This window comes from Geotrypetes seraphini, chromosome 10 (assembly GCF_902459505.1).
Source record: "Geotrypetes seraphini chromosome 10, aGeoSer1.1, whole genome shotgun sequence".
NCBI lineage: Eukaryota > Metazoa > Chordata > Amphibia > Gymnophiona > Dermophiidae > Geotrypetes > Geotrypetes seraphini.
The window spans coordinates 67,148,594-67,162,188 of record NC_047093.1 but is presented as its reverse complement, the minus strand read 5'-3'; the positions used below and the strand labels follow the sequence as shown (position 1 = coordinate 67,162,188).

The 13,595-nt window shown below is 43.9% G+C and overlaps 1 protein-coding gene across 3 annotated transcripts in view; it reads right to left on the bottom strand.

Annotated features, from left to right (window-relative positions):
• Positions 1-13,595, bottom strand: part of LOC117367481 (carboxyl-terminal PDZ ligand of neuronal nitric oxide synthase protein-like) — a 153,895-nt gene that overhangs the window by 53,636 nt on the left and 86,664 nt on the right. For all 3 annotated transcript variants that reach the window (XM_033960050.1, XM_033960048.1, XM_033960049.1), the window contains 2 exons: positions 10,004-10,164; positions 671-838 (listed from right to left, as the gene is read on the bottom strand). In XM_033960050.1, coding sequence (XP_033815941.1) covers positions 671-838; positions 10,004-10,164 — 329 coding nt within the window. The remainder of the gene's footprint in view (positions 1-670; positions 839-10,003; positions 10,165-13,595) is intronic.

Genomic DNA, 13,595 nt, shown 5'->3' with positions numbered 1-13,595 from the left:
AGCGCAGGCTGGCAGTAGACAAGCCTACTGCTTCATCCTACATGCTTTAACAAGAAGGCACCCTTGCAAGTCAAAATCCTTGACTTGTAATCCAAGTTCCTTTGGGTAAGGTTGAAGAAAAGCTTGTCCCTTGCAAAGCAGGTGTATACAACATTACATTGTGAACAGCAGCCATTATGTACTTGAAGATGTGCTCTCTTTTTTTTTTTTTTTAACTGAGACAATTTTTTTCCTCATGTTCCTCTCAACAGAGAAAAAAAAACCATAGAAACAAGGGGAAGGATTTTGATTCTCCCACCCCTCGAGTGTCAGCCCTGCTCCAGGATGAGGTACCCCTCTGCTCTACCAGCATACAGTTTTCCATCTGGGTCAGAAGCTGACTCAGAAACTGGTGTAGGAGTTATGTGCAGTTCATCCATTCTAATCTGCTGAAAACAGAAAGGGACACCATCTTTAGCTGCATGGTGCCCTTAAAGGGACAAATTTCACAGAACTATTTTATTTCTTTGTCTCCATACACTGGTGAACATGTATATCCCATATGTTCTGGACAGATCTGGTGGGGACTCTAAGGAAACCATAAATCATATCACAAGAGTGTGAAAGAGGAAAGAGTCGTAAGATCTTATAGCATTTGTTGGGAGGAGGTACTCGGTACGCAGAACTTTACCTGTGCAATGGCCACCTGAGTTTGTTGCTGATGCTGAAGTAACTGGTGCTGGAGCAGCTGGAGACGATGTTGTGATGCCAGTGGGGTCGACAAGGCAGATGAACAAGAGCTGCCAGGAGAAAGCAACTGCTGGGATGCTGTTCTGTACAGAGAGTCATTTTCAGAGTCCTTCAGGACAAACACAAAAGAACATTTTTTAACTCTGCTCCAGACAAATTTTATAACACATATCAAATTCTCATCTTTAATACTGTAGAATGAGTTAATGAAGAGACTGCTCTGATTAGTGGGAAAATTGGTAAATCGTGCACATGTCAGAAAACCTTAATGAGTTCCACAAACTGCCATAGCAAAAGTGAAAGCATTTATTTAGCTAGCTTCCTCATCAGCTCCAAATGCAAAAAATCTCTTAAATTGTTCAAATGAGTTAAATTGCATTGAGCACTTATCTCAAAAAGCTGTCCACTATTCCACTGCCGACATGCATGTTTCACTGAACTCTGCGTCGGTGCAAAATTTTTTTTATAACAAAGATCACCACATTGCAAATGTGAAAGCATTTATTTAGTGGAATGTTTCCAAGTAAAGGATCAGTAAGAAAATGAAGTTCATAAAAAAAAGAAAACGATCACAAGTTAACTACATAAGGACAGAAGCAGGAATTATATAATTACCCAAAAGGACTAACTGCTTTAAAGTTACATTTAACAATAGGTCTGACAATCCAAGAGGCCTTCGTTCCCTGAGCTAAACAAAAATAATAACTACAAAAACATATTTGGCACACAGTAGCGATGTTATACATCTTAGGCACCCGTACATTTAAATAAATGCAATATGTTTAAAATGAGGGGGGGGGGAGATCAGGGAAGGAGAAGATCACATTATTCTCTTTTGGTAAAAGTCTGAAAAGCACTTTTTTTGTGTGTGCCTGAAATTCAAACAACTGCAAATGAGGTAGGGGTGTGCTATGCAATACTTTCAGCCTAATTCTATAAAAGGCATTAAAAATTGTACATGCAATTGAATAATGAGCCAATTAGAACCAATAGCTGGGCTATAACAAGAAATTATTAGTGCTAATTAGAATTTACACATATATTTAGGCGCAGGAGCAACATGTAAATTTTATGTGCTTTTCAAAAAAAGGGGGCACAGCCATGGGCGGATCAGAGGAATTCCTGATATTTATGCACGCAATTATAGAATAAGGGGGATTCACACCTAATTAACACACAAGGCTTTACACATTTCAGTTGGTGTAAATAGCTGCGCCTAAAATTAGGTGCAGTTCCCAGTACCAAGCACTATTCTATAAACGGCATCTAACTATGAGTGTCATTTGGCTAAGCGCTATGTTTTGGGAGTGTCAACTTTTAGACACCATTTATTGAATCTAGTCCTTTATCTCTTGCGTTTAGTAATATTCTAAAAGAATAAAATGAGATAGAAGAGATGATTCTGTGGATCTCATCTGGCAATCTGTGATAAAGTTCACTAAGGGAAGAGGACTTGAATTCAGTGCAGGGTCAGCTTACAGCTGTATAGATATCTGTTATTGCCGCTTAGAAACACAAGCCTATTTTGAACAAAACAGGATAGCAATTAGAAGTCACAGTTTTTATACAATAATTTGGAGGCCCATGGTTAGAATTATATCCTTAAAAAAAACCCCAACCAAACAAACTCAAAGAACTCTATGACTTGCACACTTAATGCAAGGTGAATGAATAAATAAGACCCTCCACCACTAGATGTCACTATTTGCTGTTTAAAAGACCATGTATCCTAAAACAGTGGTTCTTAAACCTGTCCTGGAGTCACCCAGTCATTCATGTTTTCAAGATATCCCCAATGAATATGCCTGAGTGAGATTTGCCTATAAAATAGGTATAAGTCATGCAAATTTCTCTCATACATATTCATTAGTGATATCTTGAAAACCCAACTGGCTGTGGGTCCTCCAGGACAGGCTTAAGAACCACTATCCTAAAAGAAAAAATGTGGCCAGTTTATTGGCAGTTGAGGCTTTTATGTCCAAAGTTGTTTTTAGTTCCAACAGGAGATTGATTTGCTTAAGCTCAGCAAAGAGAATTCTCAGGTTCCAATGGAACGGAAATATCCAGCAACTGGCAAAATAACTAACAACGAAACAATCTCCTCTTGGTGGCTGATATCATCCTGTGACATCAAATCTTCAGATAATATTTTAAAACTATTTAAAATTAGTCCTCCCCCCTTTATCAGCATCATGTGCTACAAATGGCAGCATAATAGCAATCCATGACGTAGCTGTGATTCATTCCTACAGGTTAACCAGTAGGAGGAGGGAGAGAAACTGTGAATGTAGTCCCCTGCCATCTATGATGAACCTCCATTATAAACAGCTTCTCTGATGACAACAGGACCATGCCTCCGCACAAATGGATGATTCCAAAGTTGAAGATGGGCTCAGCCTAGCAAAGGCCCTGAGGCTGCCTGACGGAATCATTAAACTAATGTTGCTGGACCAGGAAGGGGAGAGGTGCTGCTGAACTACGAAGGGAAGAGGTGCTGTGAGCACAGTGACTGAACTGCCAGGCAGAGTCTCAATGTTCTCTGATCATAAGAAGAGAAGTGAATGACAATAGTGGGGTGTCTTATCCCTTGCATCTTGTCTGTTGGGAGCAGGATGGTGAACACACTATAGCCCTAATACTAGCCCAAGAGCCAACCTCTGGGACAGCTGTGTGCTAAGGGAGCAGCCGATTATCTTTGTTATGATTCTTAATAGAGAATGACACGGTGGCGGTTTACCCGCGGCCACCGCATTTTAGCCGCGGGTCACCCGCCGAAAACGGGGAAGAAAACTAGCAGTCGATGCGGCGACGGGGACAAGGCCATTCACCGCCCGCGGGGCGGTGAATGGTTTTGTCCCCGCAGTGAGGCATGAAGGATCGCGCGGTCCCCGCAGCTCACACCCGCCTGCCCAATCGATTCTAGTGTTTAGCCAGCTCTCTCCCTTCTCCTCACCTTAGTTTGTAGATTTTCTTTTTCGGCGACCCGCACGCTATCAGAGAGCCGTGCACCCGCTGCTGCTCAGTTTCATCTTCTGCTCTGACGCAACCGGAAACAGGAAGTTGCAGCAGAGCAGAAGATTGAACACTGAGCAGCCGCGCGTGCGCGGCTCTTTGGGAAAGCGTGCAGGTCGCCGAAAAAGAAAACCTATAAACTAAGGTGAGGAGAAGGGAGAGAGCTGGCTAAACACTAGGATCGATTGGGCAGGCAGGTAGTGGCTGCGGGGACCGTGCGATCGCTAGTGTTCCCGGCTCAAATTGGAAGGAGGGAGTGAAAGGGAAAATGATTCTGGGCCAAGGGGATGAAGTCGGAAAGAAAAACCCACAGCAGGAAAGAAAGGGAAGGACTGGCAGGTGAGCCAGATGCTAGAAGCAGGGGGGGGGGGGGGAAGAAAGAGGGGAAAAAGCTAGATGGGGTTGAAAAGAAGAGACACACTGGTATGGAAGAGGAAGATAGGGGAAATCTGGACACAGGAAGGTAACAGAAAGAGGGGAAATTATGTGCATGGGGCATAGGGACAGAGACATAAAGGGGACATGCCATGGGGATGGTATATGGACACAGGGGGGGCAATGACAGATACATAGGGGAGATATTAGAAATGGAGAAAATAGGAGCACAGAAGCGAGATGGTTTGTGGGGATGGGACAGGGACCGAGCTTGCAGGCTCCAGTGGCTTGCACAAATTACATTGTAACGTGCCATGAAAATAAGAGGAAGGAAGGTAGATAGGCCACGCGAGAGGAGCTGAAGGGTAGTAGAAAGGAACAGATGGTAAAGGAGGGAGGGAAGGGTGGTGGTGGAAAGGAATAGAACAGACATTGAAGGAGGGTGGAGAGGAACAGACCCCCAAGGGAAATGTGGAAGATAGAGTTGGAAGAAGACAGATGCCAGACTATGCGGGAGCGGAGGGAAGAAGATGGGTGCTAGACCAATTGGGGGGGGGGTTAAGGGAGAGGCACAGTAACAGCAAATGGAAGACGCAGAGAGAAGACACACAGTGGATGGAAGGAATTCAATGAGAAGATGTGGAAAGCAGAAACCAGACAACAAAGGTAGAAAAAAAATTTATATTTATTTATTTATTTTTTGCTTTAGGATAAAATAGTATATTAGTTGTGTTGATAAAAATTTATAAACAAAGCCCTGCCAGCTGAACATCTCTTTCTCTAGTTCAGCAGCAGGAACTTTGATTTATAAGAAAGGAATAAGCTAAATATTACAGTACTAAGGCTTATATGGATGCAACGGGGACGGTGACGGGGCGGTGAATGGGATGGCAGTGGCGGTGACGGGGCGGTGAAAGGGATGACGGTGACGGGGCGGTGAAGGGAACGGCGGTGACGGGGCGGTGCAGAGGATGGTGGGCCGGTGACGGGGCGGTGACGGGGACAGATTTTTTCCCCGTGTCATTCTCTAATTCTTAATATCTGTAAACCGAGTCGAGCCCTCTAAGAGGGATGAATCGGTATATAAAACCAAAGGATTGGATTGGATTACCTTAAATACAATATGTGGTATCAGTCCAGAGCACAGCTAATGGGCACAGGCAGCTTCAGCTTAAGACTTTTTTGTTGTTGTTTTACTTAGTTCTGTCTTTTGAAATAGCTATCAATTCAAATTGAAAGCTAGCTATTTGTGAATATCTAATTTAAAGTATTTACTAGAGAGTAGATTTTCAGAGAACCTTGAATGGGTTTTCTTTAGGCATCAGAACACACACTGTTCAGTTATCTGTCTATCAAACCACAGTCACTATTAAAGACAAATTATTTGTAGTCCAGAAGAGGTGTTGTGAGACAACTTCCTGAGATAGACAGTAGAGAATGACACGGTGCCCGTATCCCATGGTTAACCTGCAGCAACTGCAGGAAAACAGCAGGAACGGGTACAAATTTGCTGTTTTCCACAGATAGAGGAACAAAACTTTTTACCGCTCTGCAGGAGCAGTAAAAGGCTTTGATTCCAAGGGGAACCCCCCTTTTATCATAGCTCCCCACCATCTCTAACTCCGAAGGGGCTCCAGCTCCTCCACTTGCTCACGGGTCCAGTGGCTCCTGCCCCCCCTACACACACACTTCGCTCATGGGGCCAGTAGCTCCAGCTCATGGGGCTCAAGTAGCTCCAGCTGACTTCCCTCCCTCCCTGCTGCTGGCATATACCTTGTAGAAGAGCAGCCAATCCCTACACAGGCCTTGTCAAAACTGCTCGCGGATTTCTCTCTGCCAGATTCCTCCTTATGATGCAATTTCCTCTCTTTGAAAAAGACAGGAAGTTGAATCATAAGGAGGAGTCCAGCAGTGGGAAGGCCATGAACACCGTTGAACAGGCCTGTATAGATTTTGACTCACTCTCTTCTATAAGCTGGTTTTTGCCAGCAGCAGGGAGGTAGACAGGCAGGCTGGACATGCCTGGGGGGGGGGGGGAATCTGGGACCGTCGGCCCCAAGGCAGAGATGGAGGAAAGAGCACAGGAGGGGGAGCTGTGGCTGGAGGAAAGGGAGAGAGAGATGCTTGACCTATGGAGGGGAGAGCTGGAACTGAAGGGAAGGGAGAGAGCTACAGGACCAGCAGGAAAGGGAGCTAGGTGCTACACCTGTGGAAGAGTAGCTGCTGGAGGGAAGGTAGAGAGGTGCTGGACTTGTTGGGGGAGAGGCTGAAGGGAAGAGATGGGAAAAAAAGATGCCATACTAAACAGATGAAGGAAGAGGGAATAAAATACTGAATAAACAGCAGAGAGATGGCGAGACACAGGGAGGAATCAAAAATAGAGGATGAAAATAATGGGCATGAAGAGGAGAATAGGGACAGGGACACAAAGGGAGATGCTGCATGAGAACGGTACATGGACAGAGAAGGGCAATGCTAGACATGGGAGGGGGTATATGGACACAGAGGAAAGTGCTAGATGTGGGAGAGAATAGGAACACAGAAGGGAGATGAGTAATGCAGGATGTAGAGTAGTGATGATAAATACAGGGAGATGGACATAGTCAGGGAATTATAGGGGACACAGAGAAGGGAAAGATAGGTAGATAAAGATGGAAGATGGATAATGAACACAGAGAAGAAGAAATGTAAATGAGCAGGAGACCACGGTGAGCAAATTAAGAGAAGGCAGAAGGAAACAGAAGCCATAGCCTAAGAACAACATGACTTGAAAAATAAAATGACCAGACAACAAAAGGTAAAAAAAAAAGCCCACTTCTAGCCCATACCATCTTCAGCTTCCAATAGACTTAGGGCTTTCTCTAGCAAGGAGGCAGTTGACCTAATTGCACTCCTTAGGCTAACAGCATCCCTGGCATGCGTGATCTTTATATTTTGCACAGTATAGGAAGAAATGAATCTTTATATTTCTTTGGTGTTGTACTACATGGAAGGTGTGGCTTCTTGGGATTTTGATTTATGTTTATCATTTTTGGTCAGCTATTATATATTTGCCATTTGTGTTGCGTGTGTTTGACCAAGATATTCAGTTAGAGTGAATTTTCTAGATAGCATTCGGTTTTCCCAATAGTGGAGGGGATGTTGTGAGGGGAGATGGGTTTTGCTGATCCTTTTTCTGTACCTGTGATTTATAAAACAACAGCTGTACAGAATATTGTTTATTTTTATAATTTAATAAAATGATTTCAATATAAAATCATAACTATTCAAGGCTTGTGCGGATGGGATCAGACAGCGTTTGTGTGGACAAATTTTTCCCCCGCATCCTTCTCTAAAGAGATCTTCACTGTTAAGACTGTTGGGAACTGCTTACAAACTTGGGAAAAGGGAATCCAAAAGCTAACTAGATAAGCTCAGGGACTTATTTTATTTAAAATACTTTGCACTATTAGATTTTTTTCTTAGCATAGGAAGTGTCTGTCTTTTAGTACACATAGGCTAGCATTTCAAGGGACTATTTTAAAATTACTATAGTATCAGTATAAAGCACAGCTAATAGGAACAAGCAGCTTCATTTTAGACTTTAAATTCCTTCCCACCTACCCAGCCACCTCCAGCCTGACCTGATTTATAGACCCTCGAACCAATTAGAAGACTAAAAAAGTAATTAGCTAATCTCTATTAGCTAGAAATTACCTCTTAAGAAATACTCTAAGAAATCCTTAGAGGGTAACCTACCAATTACAACAATACAAAATAATACGAGAAATTAAGCATTACCATAGTAAAACATTTTCTAGCAATCTTAAGGGACCTTTAGTGCACATATTTCAACTCCCTTAGCAACTTAACATAGAAATCACTAATACTAAGATGCAGGCTGCAGTCCAGCAGCAAACTAGGAGCTATCCAGTCTTTTGCACTGCCACATGTTTATCTCCCAGTTAATGAGAAGTATTGTATGTGCTTGGTGCAAAGAGCTCCTAGCACTTAGGAAATGGGTCTGATCTCTTGAGCTACAGTGGCAGACTGAGATGCTGAGGGATAGAGGTACCTACAGGAGACCTATAAGGATGTAGGGAAGTCCAACCTGCAGTCTGGCAGCCTCTATGCTGCCTTGGAGGAGAGAGGTCTTCTTAAAGGAGAGTATCAACTTGGTGAAGTAGGAAGCAATCCTTTAGCCAGGACCTGCTCGCCAGGGGATGCAATGTCATCTCGCACCCAGAACAGAAGGGTTAGGATGAATGTAATAGTGGGAGATTCTATCATTAAGTACCGTATATACTCAAGTATAAACCAAGATTTTGGTGCCAAAAAATGGCTTTGAAACGATTATTTCCGCTAGCTGCTTTTAAGACATTCAGTAAATTGCATCTCTGAATATACACAATTCCCTGAATGGACATGAAGGCCTCTTTTTTTTGTTCCGTTGACCATGCATCATCCTGTTTGGGAATAAAGAGGCTTTCTCCAGTCCTAAGGCCTCATCATAAATGTAAAACATGAGAAAAAAAACACCCTAAGACAAATGCCTGCCTTTACACACCTCTTTCCTCTCAGCATAACAGAAAAGCCTATATTAACTGTGAAAGAGTTCCTATGAACGCTGGGAGATGCAGAGAGCATTCAGTGCACTGGCTGTTTTTGTAAAAAGGGGGGGGGGATAACTGAATTTCGCCATCTGTATTTTTAGTTATTTTAATATCTTAGGGACAGAGGCATCTGCACGGAGACCAATATTGACTCAGGTGGCATCATAAACAATAGAAAATATATAGGACTGTATATAAATTTGGACTTCATTCTTCGATTTTTAGAGTGGCAGTAGGTAATAGGTTCTATAAATCAAATAAAGAACAGGTACAATGTCCATTTGCAGTAAGGCCTGTGAGGTAAGAGCTTTTGACCAACAAAAACTTTCTCCATAGATAATACAGAGTGGGGCCTGCCTATTTGGCTGTTAGGTAGGCAGACACTTCCCACCAAAGAGCTTTTCTGCTTAACCTATAAGCTATCCTTTGCACAAAAAAAATACCACTGACTAGCTGCCATGCACAGGAACAGAATAGCAGCCTACACAGCTTCCAGAATATGACTACAGTTATAACTACAGCTATAATGTGTGGCGGTGGCGAAAAGGGCAAACAGAATGCTAGGAATGATTAAAAAGGGGATCACGAACAGATTGGAGAGGGTTATCATGCCGCTGTACAGGGCCATGGTGCGCCCTTACCTGGAATACTGCGTCCAGCACTGGTCGCTGTACATGAAGAAGGACACGGTACTACTCGAAAGGGTCCGGAGAAGAGCGACTAAAATGGTTAAGGGACTGGAGGAGTTGCCGTACAGTGAGAGATTGAAGAAACTGGGCCTCTTCTTCCTTGAAAAGAGGAGACTGAGAGGGGACTTGATCAAAACGTTCAAAATACTGAAGGGAATAGACTTAGTAGATAAAGACAGACTGTTCACCCTTTCCAAGGTAGGGAGAACGAGAGGGCATTCTCTAAAGTTGAAAGGGGATAGATTCCGTACAAACATAAGGAAATTATTCTTCACCCAGAGAGTGGTGGAAAACTGGAACACTCTTCCGGAATCTGTTATAGGGGAAAACACACTTCAGGGTTTCAAAACAAAAGTTGGACAAGTTCTTGCAAAACTGGAATATACGCAGGTGAGGCTGGACTCATTTAGAGTACTGGTCTTTGACCTGAGGGCCACCGCGTGAGAGGACTACTGGGCAGGATGGACCACTGGTGTGACCCAGCAGCGGCAATTCTTATGTTCTTATAATATTCTCGGTTTCCTTTCATATATTGTGCATGTGTTTGTATATATGAAATATACATTAACAAATATGTAAAACGCTATACAGACTGAAAATTTATACCTGGCCATTTTTTTCTTTTAATAGTTGTACAGATTTATGGATGACCAGCTCAGACCTGCTGGACAGCAATTCATCATTCCTCTTCTCAATCTGGCAGACTCCACCGAGGTCAATATTCACCACTTCGGTATCATACTTTTCAGCTCCCGTAAGTTGACGGACTTCATACATTAATATTACAGAATAAAAACATTAGTTATTGGAAGAATGTTATAAAGTGTTTCAAGAAGCAGAACAGGCAACCGCCCCCCCCCTAGTCATCATAATCAAAATGTTATCACATCATGAAATATCTGTAGGTACAGACTGAAACCAATGAAAGCAAAGTCTACCATAAATCACTGTGGTCAATTATAATATTTGAGACTGTTGGATCAATACTGAAAAAGACATATGTTTAGTGAGAGTTGCTAATGTGTAAGTCCCCTATATCCATTTTCAGTAGTACTAGACAGATGAAGCTGAAAATTTCACTAACTTCCATGGCATCAAATGAATGGCAAACATGAGCGCCTTTTACAAAGCCGGGGTAGCGAGTCCCGGTGTGGAAAGTGTGAGGCAGCCCATACGAACTGAATGAGCTGCGTTGCATTTGCCATACAGGAATCATTACCATGGACTTACCGTGGCTTTATAAAAGGGGCCCTAGTCAGGCAATATCCATACAGCTAAGCATCTAATTTAGGCCAGGGAAGATGATGTATAGGTGGAGAGAGAGTTGATAGGTTGGAATTTTATTAAGAGCTGTAATAATTGGAGACAAGTTGGTGGAATAACATGGAGGGGGGGAGGTTTAGGGTTTCTTTTATAAAAGATAATGGTTGTTCAGCACTGTGCTATGTTCATAGTGGTTTATAATTTCTAACTCTCAAAAATAAAAATGTTTACCTTATATACTCGAATATAAGCAGACATATTTAAACATTTTGACTCCTGAGAGTCGTAGTCGGGTCTTGAATAGACTCCACCTCTGAACTTGTGCTTTGCGGGGTCTATGCTGTTCCCTGCTTACGAGTTTATCTGTATCTGTGGGGGGATGGGGAGGGGTGGGTGGGGGGTAGGGGCTTCATTGTTGGGGGGTGGGGGTATGGTGGGTCCGGGGAGGACATAAGAGTCCAGTCCTCTGCGGGTGTTTGATGAAACTGTATCCCATGGTTGTTATTGCCGTTGTATTTACTGTTGCTTAATAAAATAGATTTGAACTAAAAAAATGGGGGCCTCATCTTAAATTCAGGTAAGAACCCACCTGCCCTCTCCCGGACTTGTTACAGGTCTCCATCAGGCCTACCATATGACCTGGTGGGGTGGGCCGGAAAGCACAGTAACTTACCGTAACAGTTGTTATCCAGGGACAGGAGGCAGATATTCTCACACATGGGTGATGTCACCGACGGAGCCCCGCAGCTGACAGCCTCGAAAGCAGACTTGCTTGAAGATCTTTAAGAGCTTCCGAGTGATGCTTGCGCATGCGCGCGTGCCTTCCCGCCCGAACTAGGGGGGCGCATCTCCTGTGAGGATCCTCAGTTCAGATACCTAGCTAAGAAGCCAACCAGGGGAGGTGGGTGGGTTGTGAGAATATCTGCCTGCTGTCCCTGGATAACAACTGTTATGGTAAGTACCTGTGCTTTATCCCAGGACAAGCAGGCAGCATATTCTCACACATGGGTGACCTCCAAGCTAAGCAGAAAGGGAGGGAGAGTTGGCAGTTAAGAAAAAAAGATTTTGCAAAACAGACTGGCCAAAATGGCCATCCCTCCTGGATAAGGTATCCAGACAGTAATGAGAGGTGAATGTATGAACCGAGGACCAAGTGGCAGCTTTGCAGATTTCCTCAATAGGAGTTGATCTGAGGAAAGCTACAGATGCCGCCATAGCTCAAACTTTATGGCCCGTGACTCGACCCTGCAGAGGTAGACCAGCCTGAGCATAGCAGAAAGAGATACAAGCAGCAATCCAGTTGGAAATGGTTCGCTTCGAGATAGGACGTCCCAACCTATTTGGATCAAAGAGACGAAAAGTTGAAAAACTGTTCTGTGAGGTTGAGTGTGTTGCAAATAGAAAGCCATAGCACGCTTGCAGTCCAAAATATGAAGCGCCACTTCTCCAGGGTGAGAATGAGGTTTAGGAAAAATCACTGGCAGAACAATAGATTGATTGATGTGAAATTCTGAAACCACTTTAGGTAAAAATTTTGGATGAGTACGGAGGACCACCTTGTCATGGTGGAAAACTGTGAAAAGTGGGTCAGCAACCAAAGCTTGCAACTCACTGACTCTTCGAGCAGACGTGAGCGCAATGAAGAAAACTGCCTTCCAAGTGAGATACTTGAGATGAGCTTTATCAAGCGGTTCAAACAGAGGTTTCATTAGTTGAGCTAAAACCACGTTGAGATCCCAAACCACCGGAGGCGGTTTAAGTGGAGAATGAACATTAAAGAATCCTTTCATAAATCGGGAAACTACTGGGTGTGCAGAGAGTGGTTTCCCATCGAGAGGCTGATGAAAAGCAGCAATAGCACTAAGATGGACTCAGATAGATGTAGACTGAAGTCCAGATTGCGATAAGTGAAGTAAATAGTCCAAAACAGAAGCCAATGATGTAGACATAGGCTCCATCTGACGGGTGGAACACCAAGCAGAAAATCTAGTCCATTTCTGACCATAACACTGTCGAGTGGATGGCTTTCTGGAAGCAACCAAAATATCTTGAACAGACTGAGAAAAATGCGATGAGTCCGTCAGGCAGAAAGGAACCAAGCTGTTAAGTGTAGAGACTGCAGATTGGGATGAAGCAAAAAGCCTTGACTCTGAGTAAGCAGAGAGGGAAAAGTCGGTAGAAGCAGAGGCTCCCTGGTGCTGAGTTGAAGAAGAAGGGAGTACCACAGTTGTCTGGGCCACCAAGGAGCTATCAGAATCATGGTGGCATGGTCTGTCTTGAGTTTGACAGCGGAAATGGAGGGAAGGCATAGGAAAACTGACCCGTCCAATCCAAGAGGAAAGCGTCCGCCTCCAGACGTTGGAGAGAGTACATCTGAGAGCAAAACTGAGGCAGCTTGTGGTTGAGGGGGGACGCAAAAAGGTGCAGACCCTCATCGAGTAAATACTTGACATAACGTGGGGGAATTGAGTGCCCATTCGTGAGGTTGCAGAAGACAACTCAAATTGTCCGCTAGACAGTTGTGTTGACCCTGAATATAGACAGCTCTGAGAAAGATATTCCGATGAATTGTCCAATGCCACAGATTCAGAGCCTCTTGACACAGGGAATGAGAGCCCGTACCCCCATGTTTGTTGACGTAATACATGGCCACCTGACTGTCCGTCCGGACAAGCACCACTCTATCGTGAAGAAGGTGTTGAAAAGCTTTGAGAGCATTGAAAATCGCTCTGAGTTCCAACAGATTGATATGACGAAGGCGGTCCGCCGAAGTCCAGAGACCCTGGGTACAGAGGCCGTCCACATGGGCCCCCCATGCATAGGTTGACGAGTCGGTTGTGAGAACCTAGTGATGCGGAAGAATGTGGAACAGCAAACCTCTGGAAAGATTGGAAGAGAGCATCCACCAGTGGAGAGACCGCTTCAACAAAGGAGT